A 14,697-nucleotide genomic window follows, 5' to 3' on the forward strand; every position below is an offset into this window, starting at 1 on the left:
CTTAGGGACACACACAGATAGTAATCTAACCTTTGACCATCATGTGTCTACAGTAGTGAGGAAATCATTCTATGTTGCGCATGTCCAAGGAAGTCATTGTTGCACTGTATTCAGCGTTCATCAGACCTATGATTTAATACAATGCCCCCTTTGCTATGTACCTAACCAGGCATATCCAACAATTGGAACATGACAAACGTCCACAGAGGTTCCTCACTGAAAGAATACTGGGTGTAAGTAATACATCCTATGTAGACCACCTCAACGCCCTGCCCTTGCATTCTGGCTTTCTCTGCTTTCTCTGCAATTGCACTCATAGTGAGATGCAGCTTAAACTTCTGAATCCTCTCTTTCTAGCTTATTGACACATTACCATACATTTTCAAGATACTGTTGGCTAAATTTAGACTTTTTAAGCCAAAAAGAGGAGATTCTTACTGACAAGTTCAAAATAGATTGGTGATTCAGTTTTTTAACAAAAAGTGAAAAATGTATTTATTTTATGAGGATGAAAATTAAATTAAACATAATATTCTAGTGCTTTAAATGTTAACCTGTGAACTAGAGGCATTTTAGCATGAACCATGATGAAAAATATAATTAGCCAAAATGTTACATCAAAATGCAAAAAAAAAAAAAATAATAATAATAATAATAATTGTCAGCTGCTCCACATGGCTGCTCTGTAGTCATGCTACAGAAAGGAAACTATTCTGTCTGTTCTGATCCTCGTCTCAGCATTTACAGAGTGGATGCCCAAGAAGCAGACAGTTTTTGGTGTTAGAAATTAACTTTTTTAAACTGTAGGCATGCAATACATAACAATAATTAATTAAACAATTATGCAATAAATCAATTATCTACAAAGCACAGCATTGTATCAAGTGAATACTCTCCAATTGAAATCTTCATTAAGACCCTGTGGATACATAGTATTAAATTTCAAAATATAAATAGCTTCTTTATATAATAAAACTTGTTTAATATTCAAAATATCATGCCAGGAACAATTTATTTTATCTAAAACTGTACCTTGTAACCCCTCATTTTTACTATTATGAAAATTTCTAAAATGTACAGCTATAGAGCTTTCCTCTTTATTATTAATAATGTCCCTAGCATGTTCCATAAACCTAACCTTAAATGCCCTTTTGGTCTCCCCAATGTAAAATGTATTACAAGGACATTTAAGGGCATATATCACCCCCTCAGAATTACAACTAAAACACTACATGTATTAAAACTAACCTTATTAATACAGGGAAAACTATTAACTACAAAACTACAAGCCTTACATTTACCACACTTGAAAGTGCCACTTAATGATGAGCTACGTTGTATATTAATTAAAGGCATAACAAATCTACTTTTAACTAAAATTTTTTTTATATTTTTACCTCTTTTATAAGAAAATCTTATTTTAGCATCCAACCATGATGACACATTATTCAAAGAACTAAAATAATTCCAATAATGATTAACTAACTTAACCAACTCAGCACTAAAACAACCATAAGTTGTAACAAAATACATGGTGTCCCTTTGTTTATTAATCTTATCATTATGTACATCTGGGCACCTAGTATACACATTGTTACTAACTTTTTTACACCTATATCCACAAAACCTCTTATAACTATTTTGAATTACTTCCTTAGTATATTCCCTCTGACTAAACATTTGCATCAATAAATTCAATTCCTTATCAAAAATAACCTCATTATTCCATAATCTAGAAATTCTTAATATTTCTCCATAAGGCAAAGCTTCCAAAGTATGTGGGGGATGGCAGCTAGTGCCATAGACATACTGTGTACCCCCATCAAACTTTCTATGTACAGATGTTACTAAACTCTTTCAATCAACAATATTTAAAATGATGTCAAGAAAAGCAATAGATGTACCCTTTTTAAACCCATCAAACTCCAAAGAAAATCTGTTTCTATGCAAATCTAAAATAAAATTATCTACTAAAGCTTCACCATCCTCAACCAAAAAAATCAAATTATCCACAAACCTATAATACTTAATAACATATTTATGAAAAAAATAATTTATATACAAAAATTCAGATTCAAAAAGACCCATAGCTAAATTTGCATACATGGGGGAAAACGCTGCCCCCATAGCTGTACCTCATTTTTGTCGATACAGACAGTCATTAAATTCAAAAAAATTATGAGTCAAAGAAAAATGGATGAGCTCTAAAATATACTCAGTGACAGGATGATCTCCTAAGAAAAATCTCACAGCCTCCAAACCAAATTGATGGCTAATGTTAGTGTAGAGGCTCTTGACATCAACGGTGACCCAATACATCCGCTCATTCCACTTAACATCTTTAATCTTTTCTATAAAATCAAAAACATCAGAAATGTATGATGGTAAAGTTTTAACCTTAATTAATAAAACATTATGTAAAAAAAGACCTAAATTATGCAAAAAATAATTACAACCAGAAACAATAGGCCTCCCCGGTGGTGTTTTCAAATTTTTATGTATTTTGGGGAGACAATAAAGGGTAGCCATTTTACAGCCCTCTATATTAAATTTATTCTTTAAATCTGTTTGGGAAAAATAGCCTAACCTTTCGCCCTTCTTAAGTAACTCATTATATTCCCTTAGGGCATCATTATACAGATTACGTTCTACCTTTTCATAGACATCATTGTCGTTTAGATGATCAATGCACATTTTAAAATATTAAGAATAATGCATAACAATAAGCTTATTGCCTTTATCACATGGTTTAAAAATAACTTCATTCATTTTACTCAACTTAAGAAGGGCTTTCCATTCCTTAAAACATAAATTATATTGTACATTAGTTCTGCATTTCAAATATTTTTCAAATGCATATTCAATAGAAAAGTTTAACAAATTTACAAAATGTACAACATCATTATTTAAAACTGAGGGTGTAAAACGACTCACTTGTTTAACACATTCAGTATCAAATCTATAATAGGCATCGTATCCATCATCTGATGTGCACGTATGAAAACTATCCGATGAAGAATCGAGACTATCTCCGGAAAGTACTGAATTCAAATTGTCATGTAAATTATAAAAGAAACTTTTTAGGTGAAGCTTTCTACCAAATCTATAAACATCACTTTTCATTTCATGTACACGAGAAATTACAGTGGGGATAAATTTCAATCCCCGATTAAGAACAGCAAGTTCAGTTTCCGTAAAAGAATGTCCCGACAAATTAACAACATAGTCTTGTTCAAGAGGTAAAGAAAAAGTATCACCATTTACCTCTTTTGTATTCCCCCTGTGAAAATTGTTCTCTTTGAGGTGGACCATAAACTTCTCGTTGGCGTTTCCTCCCCTGGGGACCTCCACTGGCACGACTCGTTTCACCACGAAAAGTTTGATGGAATCTATCGGGTTGTTGTGGCATTGGTAATGTAGGAAATTCTACATTAGGATTTTCCATCTCTTCATAGGAGGTGTAACCACCCTCAGACGCTGAAAACGAGGAATTGTGATTACCGTCACTTCTATAATCATTTTGAAACTGCACCCGATTACGTGGCTTCTTCCGATTGGCTCTCGACAAGAAAGCCTTGTTACTCTCGTAGTCCCGTAAGTCCCTAAATAATTTCACCTTCTTTCTTTCCAATAATGAGGTCTCATAGTCTCTTAATTTAACATTCATATTGCTCAAAAAATCATCCATAGTGGAAGCAGAAGTACACACTATAAGGTTTTCACAAAGTTTTTTTTATCTCCACACCTAATTCTCTTTGTTTGATTCTGTCCCACTCAATAAGTATGTGCACCCATTCGGATACACATTTATGAGCAGCTGCGACCCAGCATTTGTGGAAAGCAATGTCTGTGTCTTTTTGTAGATCAAAAGGGGTAGTTGGATATTTATAAACTCTTAATCCCCTAGGAGTTATGTCAAGATCAACATATTTTTGTAGACCACAGATATTAAAAAACGTGGCAGTCTCTTTCCACATATTTTTTTCTAGTTCATCAAACAGAGACTTACTTTCAGTACTAATAGACGCTGGTAATTTACACCCCACATTGTTAAAGGGATTGGGGAAACGTTTGTTTCTATCATCCTCCCATCTATCCCAAACTGTGGATATATTTCCAGCCACATTTCTTTGTGAAGAACCCCATTCCACACAATCTAAAGGGCTGGCTAAAAAGTTATCTAACGACATTTGCGTGCCATCCACAGTATCTCGGAAAATGTGAGGCAGGTGAAGTTGTGGATCACTCGACATGAATAGATGTAAACAACCCAGAAAATGTTAAATATAAAAGAACAACAGAAACAACAGAAACAAATCCACAACTGAAGTGCAAATTTAATCCTCTGACGTCTCGGCCGTAGCCTTCAAGGAGTAAAAAACATACAAACACATACACTTTATATAAACCAAACAATAATTAATTAAACAATTATGCAATAAATCAATGATCTACAAAGCACAGCATTGTATCAAGTGAATACTCTCCAATTGAAATCTTCATTAAGACCCTGTGGATACATAGTATTCAATTTCAAAATATAAATAGCTTCTTTATATAATAAAACTTGTTTAATATTCAAAATATCATGCCAGGAACAATTTATTTTATCTAAAACTGTATCTTGTAACCCCTCATTTTTACTATTATGAAAATTTCTAAAATGTACAACTATACAGCTTTCCTCTTTATTATTAATAATGTCCCTAGCATGTTCCATAAGCCTATTACAAGGTATGGTTTTAGATAAAATAAATTGTTCCTGGCATGATATTTTGAATATTAAACAAGTTTTATTATATAAAGAAGCTATTTATATTTTGAAATTTAATACTATGTATCCACAGGGTCTTAATGAAGATTTCAATTGGAGAGTATTCACTTGATACAATGCTGTGCTTTGTAGATAATTGATTTATTGCATAATTATTTAATTAATTATTGCTTGGTTTATATAAAGTGTATGTGTTTGTATGCAATACATAACACTTCTGGTGAAGTGCTGTCAAGAACGGTCTGTAAATGAACAGTCTTAGACAAAAAGTACTTTACTGTAAGACAGTAAGACAGAGCTCTTATTTACATGACGTGCATCTTACTACCACTACAGCTATTTAAAGAGATACAGTACTGTTATGTACATGTAATACAGGTATCACCTGTGAGTTTTACTTCTTCATTTATACCACCTGTTCCACTTTTGATCTGCATTAGAATGTATTGTGTGTCTAGCAAGCTTAAAGATACTGAGGAGCCAAGAAGAATCAAATATCTCTGTTTTGGAGCAAACGCAGCATTATGTGCCAGTGTGTGTGTGTGTGTGTCTGTGTGTGTGTGTGTGTGTGTGTGTGTATGTGTGTGTGTGTGTGTGTCTCTGTCTGTGTTTGTGTCAGCATGTGTCAGCATGTGTATGCCAAGCAAATGCTGTATGTTTACATTTCTCACATGATTACATAAGCAAACAATAATTCCTCACCTGGTGGCATTACAAGGAAAAAACGGATCATCAAGATATATTTGTGAGGCCCAAACTGCTGCTGAAGGGCACTTAATTACTTGCAATGTCCACCCTGGATGGAGAACATCATTGTGCTTTGAAAATTGATTTATTGGTTATGTTGTTTTGCATTTGTTTTATTAGTAGTATATATCTTTTTAATTTAAAATACTCCCTCTGCTTAATGTTTGAAAGTTGATGGTAGAGGAGGTATTTTACGTCCTAAATATGACAGGTAACAACTGAAAAGATAATTTGAACAGTGCTCTAAACACACACACACACACACACACACACACACACACACACACACACACACACACACACACACACACACACACACACACACCATGCTACCTCCAAGTTAAAGCTGTAGAGGAAGTGACAATGGCAGTAGCTCAGAAGAGCCTTTTTTTGGTAATGGCACAGCCTTACATCTATGTCTGTACAGAAGGGCATTGTTAGTAAAGCCTGTGTGTACATTATTATTTTTGGGGGTTGACTGTAAAGAGAAAGGTACAACCTGCCATTTCCCTAGAATACTGATGGGAGACAAGCAGTCATGGTGCAAAGGTGACACAAATTAGACTACTTTATCATAAGATGTGATGATACGGGAAAAATCAGAACATGCATGCAGATAATGGAGCACTGCAAGTAGACTCTGAACAGGAAATTCAACAAATGATAGCGGAATGGAAAGCAAAACTGAAGGCACACCAGATGAAGTGGAATACAAAAGATAGAGGTCATGGCAGTAAATGGGGGAATTAGGAAAAAGCTGACAACTGAAACACAATGAACAAAATAGTGGAACAGGTTAACAGCTACAGATGTCTCGGAAGGGTGTTTGAGGAAAAGGGAATTCTGAATGAGGAAGTCAAAGCTAAAATCAGAGGTGCTGCAGCCAACTGCCACAGAGTGTCAAGGGTAGTGTGTGACAAACGAATGTCAAAGAAGCTGAAAAGTAAGGTGACAACACAGTGGTGCAACCAGTACTACTGTATGGTAATGAAACCTGGGTAATGAAGGCAGAGCAGATGAGGAAGCTAGAGGTGATGGAGATGAAGTGTCTGACATGGGCAATAGGTTGCACACTGTGGTATAGATGAAGAAATAAGGACATCAAATTGTTCACCAAAGTAGCCTCAGTTACAGAGAACGCCAAGGAAAATAGATTATGGTGGTTCAGTGACACATGTTAGAAAGCAGAAGACAATTGGGTAAAGCAGATTTGGAAGACAAGATGAAGGCAAGAGGAGAAAAGGATGTCCAGACAAGTGATGGACAGGTTGTATGAAAGAAGACCTGCAATGTTTGGGTATGACTTTTGAGGAAGGTAGGACAGTGTTTCTGAATCAAGACAGATGGTGGCAGTTGACACAACAACCCACCTTATGTAAAAATGGAAAGAGATGTCCTCTATACATTCCCTCACACACACACATTATATATAATGTATATACAGATATATATATATATATATATATATATATATATATATATATATATATATATATAGAGAGAGAGAGAGAGAGAAAGAGAGAGGAAATATGGGTATATATCATATGGTTAAACTGCCATAAGAACAAATTACAAAAGCTTGAAGACTGGAACACTGAATCATCTTGTTGTGAAGATAGGTGAAGGCTGCCAGCCTAGCTATTCAGAATTTTGTAGATGATTCTGTCATTTGTAAATATTAATATAAGCCACAGGCTTGTTCTCTTAAATGGAAGAAAATGCTGTTAGATGTGGAACTGCAAAAATGTAACAACAGTGCACTCTGCTGTAACAAAGCTGATAAGTCACGCATTGTGAAATTCTTTGATCTAAACATCGGAGCCGAGATGTCTAGGGGGAGGCATTCTGCCTATTGTTTTGAGGCCAGAATTAATGGCTAGAATTTACATGTATAATTTTTTTTATTCTTCTGGCTTCCTGACCAGTTGCAAGATCTAAAGGGCTATTAACCCCTGACCTCTGTTAGCCTGGGAACCAGAAAGAAATGATGTAATCTGAAATGAATCAGTGGTACTGCATTATCAATTTAAGGAGAGAAAGAATGAGAGCATTTGAGCATTTGTCATCCAACTCACCACTCTGCCTGTGTTCTATATGGAAGTTTATTTTAGAACTGTGTTTTCTCTTAGATATAGCTAAGAAACAGGAAGATTAGATTAGTTTTTTCTGTATTGATGTCAGAACTTTTCTACTGTATTATTTTAAGTATTTCTCTGTGATCTCTGAACTCTTCTTTTCTCAAATTGTTTTTTTATTTTTCAAATACATTTGGATGAATTCCATAGTATTTACACATAACATCTTAAATAACTATGTACACTATTTACATTAGCCTGACACTATAACAGATCTTAATGTATACAGTTACTTTATAAGTATGTCCAATCCATTATCAGAGTGTCTGATCAATTATTGTAAAGTGTCTAACAACTGATCTCTGAACTCTTGACTAGCACTGTGTAGTAAGAAGTATTGTCTTGTGTTTTTATTATTTATTATTAAATATTTTTAAACCTTTCAACTGTGGATGTTTTGTGTAGAGATAATTTAAACTGTAGAATACATTGCATGTATATAGTGATACTGGCCAAGCCACTCCAGTAAGCTTTGCTGTTCAGTCACACTTACTATTTGGATAATAACATTGCACAGCATAACTGGACACCCTTTCATAAGGGCCTTTTGGTAGCTGATAAATATTAGTGGGTGGTGGCAAGTGGTACTACCGTATAGTCTGGGTAAAAGGTGCACAGCTGGAGAACCTGGGCCAGCCTTCCCCAGGAGTGTATGTGTGTTTGTGTATAACTCTTATCTCAAAGCGTGTGTGTGTCAGCTACTTGGGGAGTGACACGAAGCACTGGTTGGACAGAGAGGGTGCTGGAGTTTTAGCTTGCCCACTAGGCTGAGATATGGACCCTATAGCTGTGCCAGCGCGGAGTCTTATTGGGGATCTGGAGAGAAAGGGAGAAACCAGCCCCAGACTGACTGTGATCTCTGTGTCCTCTTAAGGGAAATTGTACTTTACTCTGTGTGTATTTATAATCCTTTCCCTATATGGATGCCCCTCACTGGTGTTAGTGGTGAGGATTGAGGCTCCTTGATTGCTGGGCAAGTGCACGGGCATCACACTTGTCATACGAAAGCCTTTAACACAAACAACACTGACATCCCCTGCATGTTATGTATACTGTCTCCGAGATAACTCCACATTGGGAAAAGGGCAAACACCTGATCCTAAGAAATGACAGATTTTGGATGACAAGCCAGTTCAGTATTCTGGATGTCGATCTTTTGTAATTTAATTCTACGGTGGTTCGACCAATGGTATAGACCCATATTTATATATATATATATATATATATATATATATATATATATATATATATATATATATATATATATATATATACACACACACACACACACACACACATATTCACACACCCAAATACACACACTTATAAATATATATGTATACATATCAGTGATGACACCTACACACATACACACAAATATGCTGAAAGTTGAGTTTGTCTCTTATGGAAAAGAAAAACAAAAGGAGAACATTGTCTTAACCCTTGCTTTTCAGGTAATATCATAATATGTCATAGAAAGAACAGATTTTTAAAGCATTTCTAGTAGATATGACTAAGGTTAAATCAATCCTAGTAGTGAGAATGTAAAACATAAGCTGTACAGATATAAAACAGACTGTGACTATAATATAGAAATGGGTATGCTTGTTATTTTCAAGAGGGCCTTATGATTTGTTTGGGTATTTCAGTAAAACAAATATATATAGTTATAAAATGATGATATCTTACTGGACCACTAAGCTATACCAATAATTCAGCAACAGGCTCTGATAGGTTTTGTCTACTAGTCTGGCAGGAATTTGGATTGAAAGTGTAACAGATAACCGACAGCAGCTACTGACAAGATATATCCCAGAGTGTTTGATGGCATAGGATGAAGCACACGTCTGGAATAATACAAACTAATGGACAGATTGCAAGCTGGGTAATCATACACTCACAAACAAACTGTTGTTGGCAGGTCAGAGAAGGTAAGATAGATGATGGCAAGAACAACTGCTTATCAGCATCCTTCCGCTTACAGTTTAGTGAGAATATAATTTAAATATTTTTTTCTGTTATGGTTAATATTTCCATAGACTGAGAATGAATGTCATGAATGTGAAATCCACATCCACTTAGATTTGAAAAAAAAAATAGCAATCTGAAATAGATTTAGCATCTTGTGAAAATATACAGGGTAAAGGACCCACCTCAACATGAAGGGGGACAATGCCCACCCTGTACCCCATTATTTATAATATGATTAACTTTAAGGTCATTCCACCATGATGAGGGGGGATTTCTCCTGACCAAAAAAAAAAAAAAAAACTCAAGAAAGTGCATTTCTCACTCAATGACAGTTGCAACAGTGGCTGTTGCAGTCAACGTATATTACCACCCTTAATAATAGAAGGCTGAAGATTGGTACCATGCATACTAGGCTTCTATTTTTGCATGTTCACCACTGCTATAATGCAGTTCTTCCAGAGGACATTGTAATGGAATTTTGTTTCTTTAGGATGTTGAATTAATAGGAGCTCTACTGTATAAAATATCAACATCATACTAAAGTTGAAAACTTTTAAAAACAGCTTCATTTTAATGGTTTTTCAACTTAAATATAAACAGGAAAGGACACATTTATTACAAAATAAATACAATTTACCAGATTATTCTGTTCAAATCAGCAGCAGATATGCTCAGGCATTTTTTACGAGTAACCTACCAGGCTGGATGTAAGTGGTCTTGCAGAGTGCCTTTCCTTTCTGACCGCTATACACTGGTGTCACACAGATCCTGTTTGCTGTCCCTGGAGCTAGTCCTGTCACAATCACGCTGTTCATCTGTGGTGCCACACTTTGCAAAGATGGTGGACCCGCCTGTCTTCTGCATCTTACCTTGTAGCCCAAGACATTCCCATCAGCTTGTTCCCATGAAGCCTGTAAGCTGTTTGGATTCATGCTCTGAAAATGTAGATGTCTTATTTGTGAATTCTCTGGGGAAAAAAAGAACAAGCAATGAAAATCTTTGTTGCAGTAACAAGACACATTTACCAAAGCAACTTTAGGTGAGTTATTTCAGTAATGCAAAGGAACTAAATTAATGGTGACAAATTTTATGTGAATTATTTCAGTAAATCAAATGAACAATGTTGACACTGGCAACAAATATAATCTTTTAAAACATACCAGTGGCAGTAGTTTGCACTTATCTAGCTATTAAATGCTGAGTTGTGTTACTGCCATGACTAACCAGATGATGATCAAAGCAGAATGATTTGTGAGTTCTGGGAGCAAAAGACGATTAGATAAGAGTTTAAAGTATATGTATCTCACTCGTGTACAGTACAAAATCACAGAGAACAGAAATGACACAATTAATATCCTTCTCTCTGTCTGAAGTATTCTTTCTTAGAACATAATGTTTTGGCAGTAACAGTGCAATTGGCATATCAGCACAATCAGGGAAGACACTTGTAGATAGGTAGCATACCTTGACATACTCATGAGAAGGAAACCTAGCGTTTTGCTCTGTTGTAGTGGCTTTACTTTCAGCTTCTTCTTTTTAAAAAGAGTTAATCATCCTAATGAGCATATTCGTTAAGTGTTATACTGTCTTTCCAATTAAGAACGTCTTTATTCAAGAGCACAACCCATAATAAAAAGCTGGTAAAAGTTCATTTTTTAATTATTACCTATTTGCCTGCTCTTCATACACAGTAGTTAATGACAAATGGGTGTACAGCACCCCAGCATCAATTCATAGGTTCACAGGTTCATAGGTAGGTACTAGGCTTTTAGCCCTAGGGCCTATATAAGCCTAGCCAAATGGTACCCTGGCTTTTGCCACCCAAGAAAATTATTTTCCTGTGCCCCTGTCAAGCAGAGCCACAGAAGTGATCCCCATGTGAATTTCCCATCTCCCATCCAATCATCAAGATTTTTCTTGAAGAGTGCTAATGAGGAGGTTTGTTTGATATAGATAGGTAGTTTGTTCCAGAGTATGGGAAGTCTCTGGGACAGGAATCTATCCCTCCAGCATGTTCTGTTTATTGTGGTGACAATGTTTAGGTCCCTAGGGTGTGTAGCTCTGAGGGATTGAGATTTCTTTAAGTGGAGCATGTCCAACAGCTCTGGGTTTGACATAGCTTTGTATGTTAGGTAGAGATTACCTCTGAGTAGGCAATATGCGACAGAGTAAAGCTGGAGTTTTTTGAGACGGTCTGCGTAGGGCATCTGTTTGAGGCCGGTAATCCTTTTTGTGAGGTATTTCTGTGACCTTTCCAGTTGTTGTAGATGTCTTGTGAGGTACATGCCAAATGGGGCATTGTACTCTATAATGGATCTAATGAGTGGTGAGTAGAGGGGAACAATGACCTCTTTTATCCTGGATGAGAAACCTTTTGTAATGAGGTGTGCCATATAGAAGGATTTCCTGACTACTGTGGCAATGTGATTATCAAAGGAGGGACTACTGTCCACCTGTGTCCCAAGGTCTCTTATCACACTTTCGGTGTTAAGTAGACTACTGCCTATGTGGTAGTTCATGGGTACAGAGTTTTTACCAAGAGGGATGACAATGCACTTTTTGGCATTGAGCTTGAGGCCATGGCTTTGACACTAGGCATCTGTCTCAGTGAGGCCCTTTTGTAGGATGTCCACATCGTTATGAGTTTTCATTATGGCTCCTAGTTTGCAGTCATCTGCGAACTTTGTTAGCCAAAAACCTTCTGTGTTAGCCTGTACTTCAGAGAAGTAGATACTAAACAGGAGAGGACCTAGGACTGAACCCTGTGGTACTCCACTTGTCATTTGTCTGAAGTTGGATTTAGTCTGCTACTTTCACAGTGTGGGTTCTGTCAGTGAGCCAGTTGGCAACCCATCTTGTGACATAGGGATTTATACCTAGTTTAGTGAGTTTATCTATCTTAGGTCTTTGCCAGTTTCTCTAGATTAGGACACTAGCAGTTGCCCAGTTTTCTGGTGATAAAACCTAAACAAAAGTAAAACATTTTTCCTTACATGAAACTACAAATATATGTTTTTCAATGTACTTTTATCCCTTTCTGACCTCCATACTGTGTCTACAAGTCCCAGAATCCTACTCCATACATGGAATTTAGATGCTAAGCATTCATAGGTTCATAGGTTCATAGGTAGGTACTAGGCTATCTGCCCGAGGGCATTTATAAGCCTAGCCAGAGTGTGTCGGCTTTCACCACCCCTTTGATTAATTAGCTGATCCTCTGTCAAGCAGAGCCAATGAAGTGATCCCAGGGGTGTATTTTCTGTTACCCATCCACTTGTCAAGGTTTCTCTTGAAGAGTGTTAGTGAGAGGCTCTGCCTGATGTAATTTGGAATTTTGTTCCAAAGCATGGGGAGTCTCTGTGACAGGAATCGATCCCTCCAGCATGTTCTATTTATTGTTGTGGCAAGGTTTAGCTCACTAGAGCACGTGGCTCGCAGTGACTTGGATTTCTTTAGGTGGAGCATGTCCATCAATTCTGAGTTTGTAAGTCAGGCAGAGATCACCTCTGAGTAAGCAATATGCCACTGAGTACAGCCGGAGTTTTTTCAGTTGGGCTGCATAGGATATATGTTTGAGACCATTAATCCTCTTGGTGAGGTACTTTTGTGGTCTTTCCAGCTCTTGGAAGTGTCTTGTGAGGTACATCCCAAATGGGGCATTGTACTCTATGATGGGTCTAATGAGTGACAAGTAGAGGGGCACTATAACCTCTTTATTTCTAGATGTGAACCCATTAGTAATTAGATGGGGCCACATAGAAGGATTTCCTAACTACTTTGGCAATATGATTGTCAAAGGAGAGATTACTATCTATCTGGGTCCCCAGATCTCTTATTACCTCTTCTGTATTAAGGGGGCTGCCACCTATGTGGTAATTCATGGGTGTTTTGTTTTTCCCAAATGGGATGACTATGCATTTTTTGGCATTTAGCTTGAGGCCATGACTTTGACACCAGGTGTCTGTCTCAGTAAGGCCCTTTTGGAGGATGTCCGTGTCAGCCAGAGAGTCAATTATGGCTCCCAGTTTTCAGTCATTGGCAAACTTGGTTAGCCATAGTCCTTCTGTGTTTGCCTGTACTTCTGAGAAGTATATGCTGAACAGTAGGGGTCCCAGGACCGAGCCTTGCGGGACACCACTTGTGACTGGTTTAGAGTCAGACCTGGAGCCCTCTATTCTTACCGTGTGAGTTCTGTCTGTAAGCCAGTTGGCAACTCATCTCGTGACGTAGGGGTATATGTTCAGGCTGGTGAGTTTTTCTGTAATACGCGAGTAGGGAATGGTGTTGAAAGCCTTGGCGAGGTCAAGGTAGGCTGTGTGAACCACCTTTCCCTCGTCTATGGCCTTGGTGACTGTCTCGAAGAAGTCAACCAGGTTTAGTAGGCATGATCTGCCCTTAACAAAGCCGAACTGGGTCGGGTCAAGTGCTTGGAGGTTCCCAGTGTCTTTGTTAATGAGTTCCATGATGATGTGCTCCGTAGCCTTGCAGACCAGGCTAGTCAGGCTTATGGGGTGATAGTTACCAGGGTCAGTTGTGGCCCCTCCTTTGTGGAGAGGAATAACCGTTGCTGTGCACTATTCTATGGGCATGTAGCCTGTGGAGAGGCTGAGGTTGAACAATGTGTTTAGGTGGGGGGTTAGTTTGTTCTGTAGTTAATGCAAGACGCAGCCTGGGACACCATCTGGTCCCATTGATGCTGTGTTTTTGGCTTTTGAAAGGGCTGTTTTCACCTGTGCGTCTGTGATTTTTGGGACACTACACTTTTCCAGTATTGTTTGTTTTGCCAGTTCAGGCACCTCATATATCCCAAATCAAAAGAATCCAGTAATAGAAGCAGAGAAAACTGCTGCTTTGTTTCATTCCACGTACCATTGCTAGTAAATAAAACTGGAGGATTGCAGTCACTTCAGTGACCAGTGTCAAGAACGAGACCAGGAACTTAGCAAGTGTTTAGTCTGTTAGTTGCTGTGGCACAAACAATAAAAAATATATATTATATATATGTAGCTTTGCTGAATTTAAGAAACTATCCTTAATTTTACCTGCACCCTTACATTGCCCCTATTGTGT

The 14,697-nt window shown here is 37.2% G+C and overlaps 1 protein-coding gene across 4 annotated transcripts in view; it reads right to left on the minus strand.

The window, feature by feature from the left end:
• Positions 1 to 14,697, minus strand: part of LOC122789323 (collagen alpha-1(XII) chain-like) — a 1,412,827-nt gene that overhangs the window by 117,847 nt on the left and 1,280,283 nt on the right. For all 4 annotated transcript variants that reach the window (XM_044056685.1, XM_044056683.1, XM_044056682.1 and 1 more), the window contains one exon: positions 10,325 to 10,594. In XM_044056685.1, coding sequence (XP_043912620.1) covers positions 10,325 to 10,594 — 270 coding nt within the window. The remainder of the gene's footprint in view (positions 1 to 10,324; positions 10,595 to 14,697) is intronic.

The sequence above is a fragment of the Protopterus annectens genome, chromosome 14.part0 (genome assembly GCF_019279795.1).
Source record: "Protopterus annectens isolate FY-2018-M chromosome 14.part0, PAN1.0, whole genome shotgun sequence".
In the NCBI taxonomy this organism is placed as follows: domain Eukaryota; kingdom Metazoa; phylum Chordata; order Ceratodontiformes; family Protopteridae; genus Protopterus; species Protopterus annectens.